We start from the raw sequence: 20,934 nt of genomic DNA on the forward strand, positions 1-20,934 counted from the left end.
CCCCACTCAAACACTTATAAACAATAACTTTTCTCCCACTATCCGATGTGGGACTAAAGAAAACACACTTTTTCTTTGATTTTTCAAAAAAAAAAAAAAATGTTTTCTAGGAAAAATGAAAATTTTCAAACTTTTATTTTTTTAAAACCAAAAATTTCAACAAGGATTTCCTATAACAAAAATTAGCCACATACACTTATTGAATGGACCACAATTGTATTTTGTTATTTATCAATTGATAGATATTATTTCTATCCTACCTGATGATCTTATTGGGCTTGTTATTATCTAAACGTATATGAGCTTGAGGCTACACCTATAGGCACTCAAATACCTACACTAGTAAAGAGGTAAAGGACCACAGAGGCGTTTGTGTTGGTCGGGGACCCTCCAATGCCTAAGTTTAGGGTAGGTTTATCATGGGAATAGGATCTGAGTCGAAAATTTTTATGCGTACCTTTCTCCCAAGGCAGGGGATGTATTTATAGGATGCTTGGGCGATTTGAGTATCTCAGTAGGATCTGTCATATACGCTGAAGGGTTCGAATTTGAGTGGGGATAAGCTTCCGAGAATATCTCTCATCCCGTCTCGATCGACATGATCTTAGCTAGGATCTTGTCGGGTCTATCCCTGCTTGGCACGATGGGGGACTTTTCCAGATACCCCTTGTCCAAGGTGAGACTGGTCTGATCATCTTGACTGATAAGTTTTGTCACCGAGCTTTGAATCCGAGCAGTTCAGCTCGATAAGTGAGTCCCTTTTTGGAGCTAACATCTAGGGTTTCCCCTTAAGCTCAACTTGGCTCATCCAGGTGGTCGATGCGTTGGTGATTCGAGGAGCTTGTCCAGATGATTCCTCGCCAGCATTACTCTGCTCCCTCCTCATGATGTATATATGTCCCATGTAGTAGGTCAGTTCAATTTTCCCCATAACAAGGCTTGTTTTTGCACATAGTGATCATGCTAGTGGGCCCAACCTATTGAAAAGATGATACATTGGAAGTTATACACTATTTGAATATTAAATTATAGTCCAATCGGTTGGACTTGAGACCACCTAAATAAAGGATGAAACTCATCCCTCATCTCTAGTTATGGATCTGAATCCATGGATTCATACGTGATCTAGTTATTAATTGGACCCAAAATCTAAGATTCAAATCCAATTAAATAGGGTTGGACAATTCCAAGTACCAACAAAAGGGCTTCACTGCTTATTGGTCTAGATCATGTAAAATGTGGGCCTCACGTATATCTTGACAAATAAGCATTCACAATTGGCATGGAGCAGAAATCTTAAGACCCATGATGAAATAAGCTTTTGAAATTTCACATTTCCATATGTTTTGATTCCCACTGATCGCTCTAAATAGTTGGAGATTTTGAACAAGTCACGCCAAAACTTGCTAGTTTATCTAACTAGTTACGAGGAATCTAAGGGAAAAAAATTGCATTTCCATGATTTGATAGCAATTGATGTTTGGAGGGACGGAAATTATGAAATATTACAAAACAATCATTAGCCTTATCCATCATCGTAGTTTCCTAGCCCAAGCTACAAGGTGATCATTGTCCAATAATGCTAGGAATTTTTTTTCTGTATTCAAACAAGGCTCCTAAATTTCCAAATACACTTTCACTACAAAAATAGAAATGATAATTACAATTTCCATATACATAACTTAGATTCCTTGTATCCGGTGTTGTCAAAATCCTATCATTTATGATTTATAATTTATAATTTGAGTTAAATATTGAGCAAAATGACTTGAATTCCCATCTTAAATTCTTTTTTACATTAATCTTATGATTTTATAATTTGAATCCTAAGATTTATAATTCAAATATCGATTTACAATTCAAAGCATTCGTGTTGTTTTCTATTTTAAGCTTTCTTGGCTTTCATCTTATGTTTCTAAATTAGTGTGAACTTTAAGAATTGTTTAGAAAGTCAATTACTTTCTTACGTTCTCTATAAGGGATTACATGACAAATATTCTCTTTAATGCTAAATCATTTGCATTTTCTTAAGATTTCTTGCTTCTCGATTGGTCAAAACCAATAACCGTAACAATGGCTATAACAGTAGTCAGCTTTATACCCATTATGAGGACCATAATGGTCGTTACACTCTCATAATAGTCATTACAACCTTGTAACGATTGTTATACCTCTCACAATAGTTGTTATGGTCTTGTAATGGTTGAATTTTTTTAAAGGAAAAATAAGTTGGCTGTATTAACTAGCTATGAGGCTTTTTTCTTTTTTTTTTTGTCAAATTGGGCATTATCGTCTCATATTGCCTAACGGTTACTAGCTTTACCATTGTGTAGCAATTGTAGTGTAACCATTTTTTAATATTATATGCATGACTTATCGTGAATTTTTTGCATAGATAGCTGCAATCGTGTTAACCAATATGTACTATGGTAGTGATGATTAAAAATCAAATCATCTTTTTTTGCCAGTCTACATAATCAAATGTTGCTTTTGCAACATGATTATATTGCTTAGGAAAGGTAAAGGAGCATAAATTAATAGAGGATTCTTGTAAGTTTTAAAGTAAATTTCTTTAACGACAAAAAATAAAAAGGTAAGAATCTTCTATAGCTATCATGATATGGTGGTATTACATTGTGCATATTAATGGAAAATGGATGATTGATGGGTTTTAAATATATCTTCTTCTTTTTTTTTTCAAATTTTTTAAAAGAATCATTTTTTTAAAAAAAAAAATCCTACAGTTTTAGGCTACCATTTGTGATTCAGTACGGTCTATCCCTTGTTATGGTTAGCGATCACTACAAGAAAATTGTCCTTTCCCAGCGGTCAAAACCGCCGGCAAAGACCCGGTCAAACAACTATATCATTACTTTTGCCCTGCATTGGCAAAACGGTAAATAAAGGTTTTACCGGCGGTTTTGCGGGACGCCACTATATCATTACTTTTGCCCTGCATTGGCAAAACGGGAAAAGGCTACGAATAAAATCCGTAGCTAAAATGCTATGGCTACGGTTATACTCTGTAGTACATCCGTGGCCATTAGAGATTAAAAAATCAAAAGAAAAAAAGAGCAGCAAGATAGATGGGATGGGGGCTGTGACGGTGTTCTGTACGATTTTCCTCTACTTTATTTCGATTTTGGTCAGAATATCATGTCACTTGAGCTACATTCTTCACTATCGCCACAGGATTGATGGCTTCGAGAAACCATAACCAAGGAAGATTGCTATAGCCAAACATACAGAAACTGTTAGCTTGAGAGACTAGTTTACTGAATTACATGTTTTTCTGTTCTAGGAACATACAATGAAAATTGTTGAGCAGGATGGAATTCAAACAGTCAACCTCTCTTCTGTAAAGCAGGGACCTACTACCAGCATACCAGAACCTGCAGCAAGCATCAGACAAACACCATGAGCTACTCCTTGACTAGCAACAGAAAAGGCTCCCACAAAGCCTGCACACGTGCTGACAACACATCATCAGAGAGAGTACATCTAAGACACTAAACACAACAATTGAGAAGCTCACATACCATGATACCACCAAGCATAAACCAGTTCTTCCAAGAAACAGAGATCCAACATAATCTTCTGTAGAACCAACAACCGACATGTGACAATCCCTACAAGGAAACCACAATATCCAACATAATGGCTTCTGTTATAACTACAGCAGCAACTGCTTGACCTTCAAATCTTTCAAGGAAGATTCTTTGAGTGACATCAGAGAAGAGGGTGTAAAATGTCACTTTTTCTAAGAAAGTCGCAACAAACAAACTTGAACATCCATAAATTTCATTTTAAAAACAAAAACACAGATAAACAGCACTTTTTTTTTCTTTTCTTTTTTACATAGGTTTCATAGGAGATGCAGGAAACATTTTGGGCAGAAAAGCATGCACAATAGATAACATGGGGCAAGCAGGGCCTCAAAATACTCCCACAGGGTGTGCTGGCTATTCCAGAAGGTATGTTGGACATTCACATGTTATTTCACGATGTCCCCATGATCTAATTTGTAGAACGTACGTGTTAAGCCACTTACCAACACAAGCTTATCGAAGAAGCCACTTACCAACACAAGCTTATCAAAGAATTTCTCAGCGGCTCAACAGAAAGCTATGCCAATGGTATTGGTAGATGGTGATATGTTTGAATATGATAAATGATGTAAGGTCAGAAAATTTTCACCACATTATATTATTGTGCGCTTATGGGATCTCCAAATGTACTAATTGATTCAAACAAAGCAGTTGTGAATTAGTCAAAGTAACTTGTATAAATATAGTGACGGCGGCAATATTAGCTGCTGGCCAGCTCGTTTGTAGATTTCAAGGGCTTTGAAAGCTTCATGCCTAGGCATCTCAAAAAACTGTAATGAAAATAAATAGTCATTGAAATATAAATGCCTACACTGTCTACAAACGAGCTGGTAGGAGAATACTTTCATGTTATGTTGATTAAAGAAGTGCCTAGACAGTCTTGGGCATTTCTGCCCTCATTATTACGGGATTTGTATTATTTCCATTTTAATAAAACTAGCATCTATCAGAAATGATAATTAATTGATTGTACTGATAAGAATAAAGGAAAAATATATATATATATATATATATATATATAGATATATATATATATATATATATATATATATATATATAAAGCTACAAAACGGATGATGATCCACACTGCTAACTGTCAACCAGACATAACCACATGACCAATGAATTTGCTACTTCATTGGCCTCTCTAGAAATTACAAAAAAATAAAAAATAAATAAAGTCACAAAACTTCAACGTAGTCTAACATCTTTGTCAGTAAAACAGTTTATGAAATATCTATTTTTTACTTCCTGCGGTGAAATCTCTTTAAGGTTACCAGTGATTTTTTGGTGCTCAGATCTGGAACGCATGATCATGAATCTCACATTTGTTTCTTTGGAAGTTATTTGCTGCAGTGGGTGGCTTCCAATGGATACTTACTCATTAAAATCCTTCTTCCACCAATGTGTTAGCGACGATGATTTTGCCCTGGGAAATTTCATACCTCCTGAAATTGAAGACGTTGCTTGGACAGCTACAGCTGACAAAATTCTGACCATTGGAAAATCTGTGTAATATGAAGGTGTATTAGCTTCAGGCACTCATCGTTAGTCATCCCTCCATTTACTATTTCCAGCATGTCTGGATCTGATCAAACATAAACAAGAAATGTAAGTTGACGTCTAAGCACCAAATAAGTAGAAATCATGAATTCCTCAATTGTGGGGGATTCTAACCATTCCAGCCACCAGGCCTAGCAAGATAGGCATACACTTCATTTGCATCAGCTCTCGCGATCATGCTATAAAATCAAAGACATTAATCAATCACATGCTTCTTATCCTTAAGTGAAAATCAATTCAATGAAGGATTTCAAGAGATTTTAACCTATGCCAGTCATCAGCAATGTCAAAGGTAGTCCTCCAACTGTTTCCGACTTCAGCGGCCCACAGAGCCAGGGGCATATCACCCCTAATCAGAGCAAAACGGATGAAAAAAAAAAAATGAGGAAGAACGTAAAAGAGGTGTGACACGCTCGAATTAATAAAGAATTACCATTCGCAAAGAGGTCATGCTCAAAGCTATTCCACACAAGCAGAAACAATAAACTGTTTATTCTGAACAGTTTCTGCCATAAAGAAATCCAGAAGCATAAAAATCTAATCTTAATCCCATAAAAAATAGCCCATTTCCGAATTCTCCCCCAACACATGAGCAGAACTAACTACACAGCCAATAGAAAGAAGGCAGATGACAAACTATATTGCACTGTAACAGGGCAACTTAAAAAGAGAAGATACCTGACAGGAGTGTGTATGACAGATTCAGGTTTCCCTTTGGCAAGTGCAAGTACTAAAGATAATGAAAATGTACCAAAAATAGGAGCAAATGTCTGCAGCCTCTTCTAGAGTATCAGCAAGCTTCCAGTGGAAGGACCCATCTCTAAGCCCATTTGATAACATTACTAGAGTTCCCTTTGATGATTAATAGCAATTTATGCAGTTAATTCAAATAGTTAACACATTTTCAAGAAGATGATGCTGTTAATACATCTTATGAGATGTCTTAGGTTTGAACCATGCCTACCTTGATGGAGATGTTGCTTTTGTATTTCTTCAGGATGTCTAGAAGAACCCTTGTCCAATACCCTCTGTAGCTCAAAAGTCCAAGGTCAGAAAGTGGTCGTTCAGGTGTCCCCACTTTGCCTTCTTTCTTTGAAAGCTCATAGGCTGCTTGACATTAGCATCTCATCAGTGGCCACTTTGAGTAGATACTCCAAAATAAAGAAAGGGCAAAGGATAAGTGGTTATGCAAACTATAGAAATGGCATCTGTGAATCATAATCATATTTACGAGGAAGCTATGCTGACCAAGGTCCTAGGGCACATTAAAACCAAGAGAAAATTCAAAGAGATAATCAAGAGCCTTTTGGATAGGAATCCTATTGGATTTCTAAGTGCCCGTTTGGATGCATTGAAGAGTGAAACGCAGGCCCACCAATCAGTGCAGAGCTTTAAGAATTCAGATTCTTATTTTATTTTATTTAAAAAAAAAAAAAACAATTATAATGATGAATGCCATCTTAGAAATTATTTCTGATAAGTAGCTACATCAGCTTAGAGCTCAAATATTTCTAGACTTCCCAGCTTCTATACAAACTTCAGATTTATCAGAACCGATATGAGTTTCCATCTGGACAGGGGATAGCCCAAAAACTGGGATATTGGCTCCATGACCTCCATATCCCCAAAACATGTGGCCACAAAATACAAGTTAATTAGGGATTCAACATAGCAAATCCCTAATTAGGGTTTCACATTGTAAATCCCTAATTAGGAATTCACCATTGTAAAATCCTAATTAGGGTTTCAACATTGAAGATATTCGATCTCAGGAGAGAGATTGAGCTTCACCACACAGAGGAACATACCTTTAAAAGAAGCAACGAGAGATCTGAAATCTGCACGCATTTCCTTCAAAGAACTACATAAGGATGCTGCAGGTCCGCCATTAAAGCCACTGAGAGCTTCGCTACACAGAAACTCCTTGAATCTCTAAGTTTCTCTCACAAATCCCAATTTCAAACCTCTGGATTCTCCATTTCGGCCAAAACCAATGCAAAAGGAACTCAAAATCTGCAGATTTCTCCCAAAATTCCCTCTAACTCTTCTCGTAATCGAACGACAGAGCTTTCGCTCAACCACTGGAGCTCGATTCAGCTGAAATCGAACCAGAGAGCTTGGAATAGTGAGATTTACATCAAGAATCCATATCGGTTGATGGGTTAGGGTTTGGAGTAGAAAGTAGAACAGACATGGGACTCTGCTTGTGATGGTGGTGCGGCAAGCGACTGCGAAAGTTTGGAGAAGAGGAGGGTTAGGGTTTGGAGAAGAAGAGGGTTAGGGTTTGGAAAAGGAGAGCTTTTGATAAAAATAATCCTACAGTTTTAGGCTACCATTTGTGATTCAGTAGAGTCTATCCCTTGTTATGGTTAGCAATACGATAACAAATTTGACAACATTATCAAGTACAATGTTTTGTGTTATCTACTCTCATGGTAATAGGAGGTGCACATTCAAGGAGGTTGTATCCTGACTTCTTCCATACCAAACAGTCCAATACATATTATCGTAAGCTACGAATAGATTCTAATTCTTGTAAGTTCTTCTCTTTTGTTTTCTCTAATACTCTACTTCGATTGTTACACCCTGAATAAAAATTCCCATGAACCTAATACATTCTAAAATTTGGAAGTCTCTCTTTTGTTTTTTCCGACACCCTACTTAGATTGTTACACCCCGAATATAAAATCCCATAAAGCTAATACATTATAAAATTTGGAAGTTTTTCTTTCGTTTTCTCCAACACCCTACTCAATTAGATTATTACAACCTGAATATAAAATCCGTGGTTGTTGGGTGGTTTACACTATAAATAGCGAGAGGACAGTAGATAAAATCACCAAAGTCAGAGAGAGAGAGAGAGAGAGAGAGAGAGAGAGAGAGAGAGAGAGAGAGAGATGAGCAGCAGCCGTGTACTGATCGTGGGTGGCACTGGCCACATGGGTCGAAGGATGGTTCGAGCGAGCCTTGCACTGGGCCATCCCACATATGTGCTATTTCGAGACGAGAACATTAATGACATGGAAAAGGTGGAGCTGCTCCTGGATTTGAAACAAGAGGGTGCACACCTTGTGTCCGGCTCATTCGATGACCGTGATAGCCTTGTGCGAGCTGTTAGGGATGTGGATGTGGTCATCTCGGCCGTTGCAGGAAACCATATCCAAGATGCCATTTTGGAGCAGCTGAAGCTCGTAGACATCCTCAAAGAAATGGGCCATATCAAGGTGAGTGACCATAGCTGGCCTATTTTTCACAGTTCTGCACTTATTGAAAATGGACCAGAATTAATCCTCTACCACACCCCAACTGATCTTTAAGAGACATAAATCTCAGGTGGGCCACACCAATGGGAAAAATGTAATCTAATACCCAAAGCCTCTAAGTTCATATAGTGTAGACCGCCTGAATTTAGGATTGTCCCTTCATCCAATGAAGGACGAGATGATGAACGATTGGATTGAATAAAATCACAAAGGTAGACCCAACAGACATGAACAGTGGATGTTTCGATTTGCATGTATGGTTTCTGGGTCATCATCCAATTGGGTCACTGCAAATGTTGCGTCCCACAAATAAGAGTGACCCACCCATCATCAGTTCATAAGAAATAACCCACCTGATGAGAGGGAAATGTGTCGCACCGGGACATGTCGGTCCCATCGACTTAATTGACAATCAGTCCCTTCCAATATGTCAGTTTTGGGATGAGCCTCAAGGCCCATGGCTTCGATCCAGCCGACTGTGCCAAACTTATTTAACTCTGGTGTTTTAAGCATCTGGATCAGGAGTTCTGCTCATGGCTAGCCCTCATGGGCTGGACTGAGTCTGGACTATGGTCCTTTGCTAATGGGTTGTATTCGGACGTGCTTTGGCCTAGCCAACCAGGTCCATTTACAAGTTTACCTTGGGTAGAGGATTCTATATTCCCATGTGGCCATTTCGATTAGGAATTCAAATGTCCGAGTATTCCTACTATCATAATTCTGACGTTTGGAGGATGGTAGGGATTAAAAAATCCCAGCGATTTAATGGCCACTGGACCATTGCAATACCCAAAAGATGGGTACTTGGATTTCCAAAAATAATAGGCAATTAAAGTATGGAACCCATGGGATGTAAGGTCTAAATCCAAACAGGCACCATCTGTAGTTCAGTATATATGGACCTGCAATCTCCCTTGCCATTGACTGGAAGGCTAAGATCACCCATTAAAAAGTGATTTCTTGGGCGCGGTTTGGGTGGATCCCTAACTGTGGGACTCATTTTGATGCATATGTGCCTTACATCCACACTGTTCATCATTTTTGACAGGTCATTTTAGGGTATGGTCCTGAAAATCAAGCAGATCCAAATCTAAGGTGGACCATACCACAGTAAACAGTCGTGATTGAATCTCCATCATTAAAACTTCATGGGGGCTACCGAAATGTTTATTTTTCATCCAACCTGTTGATAAGGTCACAAAGACCTGGATGAAGTGACCACACAAATATCAGCTTGATCAAAAGCTTTTGTGGCCCATGAGAAGTTTTTAACGGTTGATTACCACTGTTTCCTGTCTTATGGTCCACCTGATATTTAGATCTGCTTCATCTTTGGGATTATGCTCTAGAATGATTTTTCAAAACAGATGGATGGCTAAGATATAAGGCACATACATCACAGTGGGCTCACTGTCAGGGATCCCACCCACCTGGGTGGATCCGGGCGGCGCCTGATTTCTTAAGAGATGGGCAATCAAAGGTGGGACCAACGTCATGAATGTCCAGCAATGGTAGCGCAATTTGAATATGATCAATATGGACAGTCCATTTTCCAAGGTATTGATTAGGGGAGATCATCCAATGTGATTTTGGAGATAAGCAATTAAGGATGGGTTTGACATAATGGATGTCATATATTAATAATTATAACATTTGTAGCATGGTTAATATGGACCATCAATTTTCCTATACATTGATTAGAAGATTAGGATCATTCAAGGAAAGTGATTTTTCAAATAGTTATGGATAATTGAGGGTGGAACCCATATGATATATGGTCTAGATCAATTATTGGACTTAATGTTTAATATGGACCATCCATTTCCCTAGGTGTTGTATTAATGTTTACAAGCATCAAATGTAACTCATTTTTAAGAGGGATGGACAATCAAGGGTGAACCCACGTGATGGATGGTATAGTTCAATGATTAGACCTTTGGCAATATGATCAATATGGACTATCCATTTCTCTAGCTAATAAATGAGCATTAAGATCATCCAACACAAGTGATTGATCAATGAGTAAACAATGGTAGGACCATATGATGGATGGTTTAGATTAATGATCAAATCTTATGTACTGGTACACCTCATATGGGTCCCCATTTCACTAACCATTGAGTGCACCCTCGGGATTAGAGGTGGGCATTTTTGACCCGATCCGGTAGATCCGACCCGATCCGACCCGTTCCGAACAGAACCGACGGCCTGGATCGGGTAGGATCGGGTAAGATCATTTAGATCCGACTAGTTTTCGGATCGAGATCGGATAGTGGTTAATCCGGACCGTTCCGATCCGAAAACCCGATCCGAATAGATCCGGACCGTTCCGATCCGGCCAGATCCGGAGTAAAAAACAATATTTTTACTTTTTCTTATGGTGTGGTCCACTTGAGCTTTGAATATTCATCAATTTTGGGTTCAACAGCTAAAATAATCTGAGAAAACAAATGGACGGCATGGATACACCACATGCATTCATGGTGGGCCCCAACAGAGTTCACTCAGATATGAGAATGGGTTACTTGCACGGCACGTCAACAGCGGGCAACAGCTGTTTACTTGCTTTACACGTCAATACGGTAGGTTGTGAGATTATGTATTAAAGTGACTTAACCAAGTTACTTAGGCCCCACCATGATGTATGTTATGTATCCAACCTTCCATCCATTTAGAGAGATCATTTCAGGGCAATATCCAAAGAATGAATGAAATCCAAAGCTCCAGCGGACCCCAATATAGAAAGTTTTCTGGACAGTGATGCCCACCATTAAAAACTTTTAAAGGCTACAAAAGTTTTAGATTAACGTGGTATTTGTGTTTTCCCTTATTTCTTTATTTTTCAACTTTTGAATAGGTTGGATTTCAAATAAACATTACGGTGGGCCTTAGAATAGTTTCAACGGTGGAAATCATTCTCCCCACTTTTTTCTGTGATGTGGTCTACTACAGATTTTTATCTACATCATTATTTGGCTCATGCCCTAAAATGATATCTCAAAATTGATCGACGGTGTGGATGTAACACATACAGCATAGTGGGGCCCACAGAACTTGGTGACGTTACGTCAGTAGCCTTGAGAGTTGAGGCTGCCTGCCCGATGGGACAACACATGCAGCATGCATTTATACAAATTTTTTATAGTCATGTGGGGCCCACCTTGATGTATATATGTTATCTAAGCCGTTCATCCATTTTGACATATCAATTTAGGCGTTGAACAAAAAATTATGATACATTGAAGATTAAAGTGGACCACACCATATGAAATGATCCGAATAGTGTCCAACCCGATCCGACTCAATTTCCTTCACCGAGTCAGACTCGGATCGGGTCAAATAAATCAAGTATCGGATCTGTCCGAGTCCAGTGACTAACCATTGAGTGCACCCTCGGGATGTTCCAAGAAAAGTGAATTTTTTACAAGATGGCATATCATGGACGAGAACCACAAGATGGATGGCTTAGATCAATAATCAAAGGTAGTATGATCCATATGGGTTGTTCATTTCCCTTAGCAATTGTGGATTATTCATATCCAAATTTTGCTCAAGTGGGCAATATCCATTCCACTCATCAAATTTGATTGCATGATATACAATTTATTTTTGAGGGTTATATTGAATATACGATAGAGTGGGTTAGACTTGTTCATTTAATTTAGATGCGTTTGATATAAATAAACACTACACATGACACAAGGAAAGATGTAATGAGGTCGATCACATCTTCCTCAGGAATAACTACTCTTAATCCACAATTTCTCTGGACTCCTCATAGAGATTCCTCAGATCCACAAGGGATGAAAAAAAAAAAAAAAAAATTTCTAATAATTCGAAATAAATTAATTGATGATATTTTTTTTAAAAAAAAGTACAATCCTTTAAATAGTGAACTCAAAGCTGGGACAGGGTTCATACTCAAACTCCCTAAAAACGTGACTTACTATAAATAGTAAACTTACTATTTATAGACGGTCGTGATTCTTTCTAGACTTTATGGTGTTTGGCCAAAAATAGTAAATGTCCAATTTGGCCTGACCACATTATTTTCCTAATTTTTCTAAGCCCTTGTCATGTTCGGCGCAAATCCTAAAACTTAAAGGATCAAAAGTTATGATCAAATTAAAATTTACTATTTATAGTAAGAACACGATTAAAAATGACTTGTGATCGTCGATCTGATGGAATCTCGCAAATTCAGAATGAGTAACTCGGTATTGCAGGGTTGGTTGGCTAAAGTAGCTTCTCCTACCCCATAATCATATATGATACATCAAAAAATTCATTCTAGTTTGCGAGATATGATTGTTGTGAGGTCCTGACGGTCCTGATCACTTCCGCCTCTGATCAGGTCTTCTCTGTCTATCTTGTCCATGAAAGTTTCTATGACCTGATCTACAGCAATACAACACTTGTTTTCCCAACTTATAAGCCAACCAAACACATAAACTATACTTAGGAATCACAATTTCCTACTATTGAATGTTACCCAAATAAAGAAATTATAATTGCCAGCAACTACAACACCCATTTCAATAATTGGAAATTGATAAATCCAGGTCATCCAAATGCCCTCAAGAGTTCTTTTTGCCTCCGTCCCTACTTAGGATCAAGCGTCTATAGCTACCATAGGGGTCCACATGCTCTTAGTGTAATTAAAACCGTTCATGTTGCGAACTCTTTGCTATGTAGACTACAGTAAGAATATTATGCTAAATGAATTATTTGTTGATGAATTTAGAACAATGAAAACAAAAATCAATGGTTACAATAAAGCTTGATTATGGGACATTAATTAACTTATTTATAGTATTAAAGAAAATATAAATGGTTCAAATTATTGAACAGCCACACATACCAAAATAGCATGTATTCCTAATACAGAGTAGTTTCATTGCTTTCACGTTCTATAAAGCATTCATTTGCCTTCTTTCATCCCTTCTGTTATTGTTCATAGAGGTTCTTACCTTCTGAGTTTGGAATGGACCCGGATCGGATGGCCGACGCTCTACCTCCTGGCAACCAACTTTTTAAAGACAAAAGTCGGGTCAGACGTGCGATCGAGGAGGCTGGCATTCCACATACCTATGTGTCTGGAAATTGTTATGCTGGATATTTTCTTGGGGGCCTAGGTGAAATTGCAAAGGGTCTGATCCCACCACGCAAACACGTTACACTGTTTGGAGATGGCAATGTCAAAGGTAAGGTGGACCCATGTCATTTCAAGTGCTGATAAGATGGTCTAAGGTGGTTTTCATAATCAAAATGATCTTGTTCGCATGTTTTCGTAGCGGTGTGGAATGATGAAAAGGACATCGCAACGTACGTCGTAAAGGCGGCCCACGATCCACGTACGCTAAACAAAGCGATATTCGTTAGGCCTCCAGCGAACGTATTGTCGCAGAGGGAGGTGGTGCAGATATGGGAGAAACTGATTGGCCATGAATTACACAAGGCATGCATTTCAGCCGAAGATTGGTTAAAAACCATGGAAGGTACTCCATCTATCTATACGTATGCATCTATACGAATGTACTTATGTGAATGCAGACGCATGCATATGGGCACATGTCCATCAACCAAATTGTCCAGATCATCTGCCAGTTGTGGATGGAGAAATTCTAAAACCACGCCGGTTAGATTATTTTAACTAGCCTATTCGTGGGCAATCAAATGGACTATTGAATAGACAACAAGCAACCGCACGAATTCAGAATTCACGGGGGAAATCAGATAGATAGGATTGCCTGATCAGGATGTGGGTATCATTGATCCACAATGGGAATAGGATGCGGATGGTTTGGATTGACTTGCATGCATGCAATATGCATAGTGAATGAGGTTCCACCATCTAACAAAATGGTGGCAAACACCTACAATAGTCTAACTTAGATGCAGGTATGGGAAACGATCGAGTATGACTCATATGCACCAGACAATGCTTGTGTCTGTACACGCCGACAATGCAACACTGCTATAGTCCAATATGTTGATAACCATTTCTAAATTTTTGTTTAATTAGGACACTTAAGTTACTAAACTTTGATTGAGTTAAGGTAGAAATCTCTCTCATCTTTCTCTTACTTTTTAAATAAAGTGGTTTTTGCTTTTGCATCTTTCTTCTTTCACTACTTCTTACGCTCTCTTCTTTTATGTTCTTCTTCCTTTTCCATAGATGTCAAGACCCTCATCTCTATAGCATTGTTTATGGATTTTGTATATAGTATTAGAGTATCGTAGATGAGTTAAATTGATCATGTTTTGAATTGTTGCGCTTCCACTTTGTGTTAGTTCTCCTTTGTAAGTATTCATTTGCTATCGGTGTTCTCAATCTTATCAAAATTGAGTGATATTATTATTGAAGTTTTTATGATGAAAAATTATAAAAATTAAAAGTGTGGCTATGAAGCTATTTAATAGGACAAGCCTAGATTTTAGGATATCATAGGTGGAAGAAATCCTAAACTGATGTCAAATAAAGTTAGAATTCTAAATTGGAGAAAGAACAATGGGAAGGTTCTATATGTGATCTAAATCTCTTGTAGATTAATTATGCTTTCTTATATTAGAGAATTGAATTCAGTGAAAGAAGAATGGGATTACTTAACCATAGCACACGAGAAAACGAGCAGCAGAGGAAGCCATTTCTAAAAGTAAAATTGAAGACGATCAAGCAAGGCAATGACTCAATGACAAAGTTATCTCAAAAGTGAAGGGTTTATGTGATGAAATGGAGGGAATTGGCATCTAGATGAAAAATAACACTCAACTGGTGATCATCTCAGATAGTCTATGAAAGTAGTTTGATGTTATAAACTGTTAATTCAACAAAATAAGCTACTTGTGGAGGAGGCAATGAGTACGTTACTACAAAAAGAGACACTTTTAGAGAGATGAATATTGGAGAATCAAAATGATTCTAAAAAGGTATAGAGAAGCAATAATACTTTCTTTTCACAAACATGTGGTCAACCCGTGGGATGAAAATAGCTTATGGCATGAAAAGAAATTCTCAAAATTTTAACCAAAATTATTGATAATGCCAACATCATCAACAATCTCGATCACCCACCACCAATAACAATTAAAACAATTCTCAAATAGGTATAGGCCAAAATTTAGTTAAGTATTATATTGTATAAATTATGAGCATTGTACAAAGCAATGTAGATATGATAAAGGAAACTACATTATTAAATATAAATAAAGATATTATAAAGAGAAGACCAAAGAAGCCATTTAAGCAATGCAAGCTTCAAAATCAGGTGTAGATAAGTGGTATATAGATATGGCTTGCTTGAATCACATGACACCAAGAGAAGATCTCTTTACTAATAAAAAGCTAGTGTCGAGTGCATCAAGAGGTATCCCTAGAAATAACACCCTCCTTAAAGTTGGATATAAGGGTAACATCAGCCTATAAGATTCAAATGGAAATAGAAAATATGTCTAATGTATTGCACAAGTCAAAGTTATAGAAGAATCTCTTATTCATAAGACAACTTAAAGATCAAGGTTACAAGTCATATTTGGTGATGAATGATGTGAAATTCTATCAAAAGATGATGGCAAGATCATTACTCGTGAAAAGGAAAGTAGGCCAATTATTTGCACTTACTATGAAATTTTCTTCTACGAAATTCTCATTCAAGGTAACCAATTTCGTAGCATATGTGATTGGGTCATTGTAACCTTTAGAGAATCAAAGATGTATCATAAAAGAAACTCATCATTAAAATATTGTTGATAAAGTATGATAAGAATCACATGTGTGAGGTAGATGAATTTGCAAAAGCAACATGTTATCATTTAACATTGTCCATCACCAAAGCTTGTTATCAACTTGAATTCACTATAATAGTGATGTTTGGGGGACCAAGCTTAGTGAAATCATATACACACTTAAGGTACTACTTACATCTCAACTAAGATATATTTTCTATGTTAAAGATCCGAAGTATTTAAATACTTTAAAAAACTTAAAGCATTTTTGAAAAATTAGTTCAATTAAAAATAAAAATTCTATGAACCGATAATAGTAGAGAGTATTTATATAACAACTTCAATGCTTTTCTAAAAGCACATAGAATTAAAAACTAACACACTTACCTAAGAACGCCTCAGCAAAATAAAATTGCTAAGAGAAAGAATTATTACATGGTCAAGGTCAATCGAGCTATGATGAACATAAAAAATACCTTAAGTGTACTTGACTGAAGCCATAGATACTAAAATATACTAAAATATACTTTATCATTCATATGTCATTATGAGCGAGTATGAAATTCTCATATCAAATTCTCTATAAGGAGAATCCAAATGATGCATTTATAGGTATTTGAATGCATAGCTTATAAGAAGTGCGGTAATAAAAATTATAACAAACTTAATTGGAAAATCATAAAATATTTTTTAGATATTCATCTAAAAGAAAAGCATACTAGTGTTATGATTTGTTAAATCATTGTATCCACGAGAGTTTTGATGTAACTTTTGATGAGAATTTACTATAATATCACGCTTTAAATAATAAGGCAGGGTCTTCAGAAACTTTATCAAATGAAGAATTAGATACATGACCATTCACTCCACAATCATATAAGTTGATAAGAAGATATTAGTTGGTAAAATCGAAGGAGAATGTGCTTATGGCCTCATCAAGTGCTGATTTAGAATAATAACATCACATTTGTAAAAGGTTTCCTGTTAAAAATTTATTGATTATTATATCACAAATATACACTATTCTTACATAACGCATGTTGTGGATTCTTACAAGACAAAAACCATTCAAGAAGCGGTTGATGATCTTCAATGAAAGCAAGCTATGAAAGAAGATTGATGGGTGAACTGAAAAAGAATTTTGCATGGGACTTGATTGAGCTTCTTTAGGAAAAGAAAGCTATTAGTTACAAGTAGATATACAAAATAAAGCAAATGACTGAAGGTGAAGTAAAATGTTACAAGACATGGTTGGTGGCTAAAGGTTTTTCTTAAAACTATAGGAAACATTATGATAAAACATAATCATATGGCTAAAATCTCAAGAGTAGCTTTGACGGTTGCAAATGGTTGGATTTTTCAATAAATAGATGTAAAGAATGCATTCTCAAATGGAAATATTGATAAACATATGGAAGAACTAAGGGATTTGATTTTCCTTTAATGTTGAGACGATTGTACAAGCTTAAGAAGGTGCATTGTGGTCTAAAATAAGAACCTGTAACTTAACTTGCAAAGGTTAGGGAACTCTTTTCTTCAAGTGATTTTACTTCTTCTTCTACTAATGCATCACTTTTGTAGAGCATTCTACAAAGGAATGGTTATAGACGTCATATATAGTTGATTTGATAATTACATGGAGGTTTTTTTAGAAGAGGTGAAAAGTTTTTTTTTTTTAATTATATCTCAAAAGTTTGAGATGAAGGATTTGCGACACCTTTAGTAATTTTTGGGTATTGAAATGATAAGAGATAAAAGATGATTTTTTTATTTTTGAAAGGAAATTTATTTGGACTTGCTTGCAAAGCTTGATTTGCTTAGGTTAGAATTGATTACGACATCACTTGAAGTAAATTATAAGTTGTAAAAAATGAAGGAGAGCTACTCACAAACGTGCATACTTATCGAGAGATGGTTAGTAGGTTGATATACTTAACCATTACTCACCTAGATTTGACATATCTAGTTGGAGTAGTCAATTAGTTTATATAGGAATCGAGTAAGCCACATACAAATACTAAAGCGTATCCTAAGATATTTAAAAATGACCATTAATGAACATATGTTTTACAAGTATGGTGTATCACTAAAGCTTGCAAACCATTTTGATGCAGAGTAGGCCAAGGACACATCTACATATCATTCAACATTAGTTTTTTTTTTTATAAGTCTTGGATCTTGAAGCATGTCATAGGGAAAAAGAACCAACTAATTATTATGTTGTCTTCTAATGAAATTGAATATTGAATTGCAATGCTAGTTACATGTAAAAGTGTGTAATTAACACAACTAATGAAAGATTTTGGATAAAAAGTTGAATATCCCTTTTCAATTATGAATGATAGTGTTAATTTGATCATGCAAGCATAAAATCCAATGTTTCATGCTCATATAGTTCACGTTGAGGTCTATTATCACTTTACTCTCAAGAAGGTCATGAGTAAAGAGGTAAAGTTTATTCACATCTTTACAAGTGACGAAGCAGCAGATATTTTCACCAAAGCACTAAGCATAGATAAGTTATAATCTCTTTAAAAGAAGTTTGGGAGTGATAAACACAAATGGAACTTAATAATGAGGAGAGAATTGAGAATCAATGTCAAGTCATAATTTAATTAGGATACTTAGTTATTTAACAAGCATTCATTGAGTCAAAGTAGTTAGTTAGGAAATTTCCTTCCTAAAGTTGTGCTATTGGTAGGATTGAAAAATAAGGAACCCTCTTCTATATTAGGGCTGGCTAGAATGTAAAAAACACATATAAAAACGCTCCTCCCTCACTCTTACTTTTTGAACAAAGTGGTTTTTTTTTTTCTATCAGCCTTTTTCTCTTTCACTTTTCTCTACACTCTTCTTTGTCTTTTTCTTCCTCCTTTATGGATGCTTGGACTTTTCTCTTCATAAACTAACTTGTGTAATTTTATATACTCCATAAAAGTAGGAAAGCAAGTATTTGTCATTATTGGTTTATCTATCAATGTGGATCAAATAGAATAAAAGACACATGCATTTGGTTGCAGGGAAGCCATTGGGGTTGCAGGTAGCCATTGTTCACAATATTCACCTGTTTTACGAAGGATGCTTGGCAAATTTTGAGTTGAGCAGTGCCGAGGAAGCTTCAAAGCTCTACCCAGAAGTCAAATATACAACTGTTGAAGAATACTTGAAGCGATATGTATAAGGACACGTTTCGATACATTATCAAACTAAATCGCAGTTATTAGTTTAACGTGGTGAAAATAAGAAAATTGTGATTTCCTTTCTTAGCATTCTTCTTCTTAAATTAGTCATGGTTCATGTACTTATATATAGCATAAATATCCTTATTTATGAAGTTTTTTTTTTTTTTTTTTAATTTCTTCTTTTATGGGGTGCATAAGTGCGATCTTTCAAACCTTCTTGCTCTTCTAAAGGCACACTTCTAAATATCACAATTAAAAACATCTGATTAAAAGTGAATTATGGGCCATTTGATGGGTGGATGTGAATACTGTGGCATTTTACATTTTAAGTTATTATAAATTGAATAATAAAATTACATAAAGACTAAATCAATGAGCCAAAACATGCAATTCAAAGGATTTCTCAAGTCAACCATAGGAATGGGAAGACACGTGTATTCCCTTACATGATTTGGTGGCAACCATTGGTGAACATGGTTTCAATCAACATGCTACTCTCTCTCTCTCTCTCTCTCTCTCTCTCTCTCTCTCTCTCTCTCTCTCTCTCTCTCTCTCTCTCTCTCTCTCTCTTCATCCCCTCTATCCTCTTTTCTCTCTTATCTCTTTGCTCGTATCATGCTTCCACTCACTACACCTCTCTCTTTCTTTATAAAGGAGATAAGGGGTTTGTTTGAGATGCTACTTATGGTTAAGCCCTACTTGGGGTTTGTTTAAGATGCTACTTATGGGTAAGCCCCACCAAGGGTTTGTTTGAGAAAAGTTATGTTTGTTAAATATAATGGTGTTTGTTTAGTTGTAAGTAGTGTTTGATTGGTTGGGAGTGGTGTTTTTACCTTCCCGTAATCTGTTAGGCATTAGATGTCTCATATAGTCGTCGTTGGTGTCATAGGATGACCATTAGAGATAATGACATCAGATAGTCATTTAGTGAGTAAGGCATGAGAAAAAGATAATTCATAGTAAATGAGTTCTAAGGTCTTTTGATTGCATCGAGGAGGCATTATTATTCTTAAGAGTTTATCAAGTATTTTGAACCCTTTTTGCTTGTGAATGCAGGTGTTTGTACGTCACATATTAATTGAACCCAAGGGTTGACAATCCTAAATGCAGAGCTACAAGTACTCTTAACTCGATGAGACCGAGATCGTTCCACAGGAAATTGGGTTGAGAATACAATTAGAATTAAATTTTTTTTTGAGTTTTTAATCCAGTGGGAAATAAAAAGGTTTAGCAAAAATTAAAAACACTAAGGACTAGGAATTCCAACTTAACAAATTCTTAAACTCAATTTCGTCCTCTTCAAGTTAATAACTCAACTAGAACCGAATTCCAATCCGTTCTAATCGGAATATAAAGTTATTATAACCCAATCATAAACATCCAATAAGATATAAGAATCGAGATAGATCGATCTCTCATGAAGATGTAAACAATTGATTATAGGGAATTAAAAGCATTTATTGTACCCAGAGTTAACAATAGATTAATTGATTTTACAGATCAATTCCTTATCCAATCTAGGAATTCAATCATCCAATCTAGGAATTCAATCAAATCAAATCACAATTCAACATTCAAAATCCATAAACTTAA

The 20,934-nt window shown here is 36.2% G+C and overlaps 1 protein-coding gene and 1 long non-coding RNA gene across 2 annotated transcripts; one reads left to right on the forward strand and one right to left on the reverse strand.

The window, feature by feature from the left end:
- Nucleotides 1–5,160: 5,160 nt before the first annotated feature.
- LOC131218404 (uncharacterized) lies at nucleotides 5,161–6,525 on the reverse strand. Its single transcript, XR_009157710.1, has 4 exons — nucleotides 6,136–6,525; nucleotides 5,437–5,520; nucleotides 5,286–5,350; nucleotides 5,161–5,196 (listed from the first exon to the last, which is right to left on the reverse strand). It is a non-coding gene; the product is annotated as an uncharacterized LOC131218404 (long non-coding RNA).
- Nucleotides 6,526–8,068: 1,543 nt separating this feature from the next.
- Nucleotides 8,069–19,393, forward strand: LOC131218405 (bifunctional pinoresinol-lariciresinol reductase 2-like). Its single transcript, XM_058212993.1, has 4 exons — nucleotides 8,069–8,395; nucleotides 13,395–13,638; nucleotides 13,729–13,932; nucleotides 19,180–19,393. Exons 1-4 carry the CDS (start codon nucleotides 8,069–8,071, stop codon nucleotides 19,338–19,340), a joined length of 936 nt encoding a protein of 311 aa, XP_058068976.1. The 3' UTR covers nucleotides 19,341–19,393.
- The last annotated feature ends 1,541 nt before the right edge of the window (nucleotides 19,394–20,934 follow it).

This window comes from Magnolia sinica, chromosome 11 (genome assembly GCF_029962835.1).
Source record: "Magnolia sinica isolate HGM2019 chromosome 11, MsV1, whole genome shotgun sequence".
Classification (NCBI taxonomy): Eukaryota; Viridiplantae; Streptophyta; class Magnoliopsida; order Magnoliales; family Magnoliaceae; genus Magnolia; species Magnolia sinica.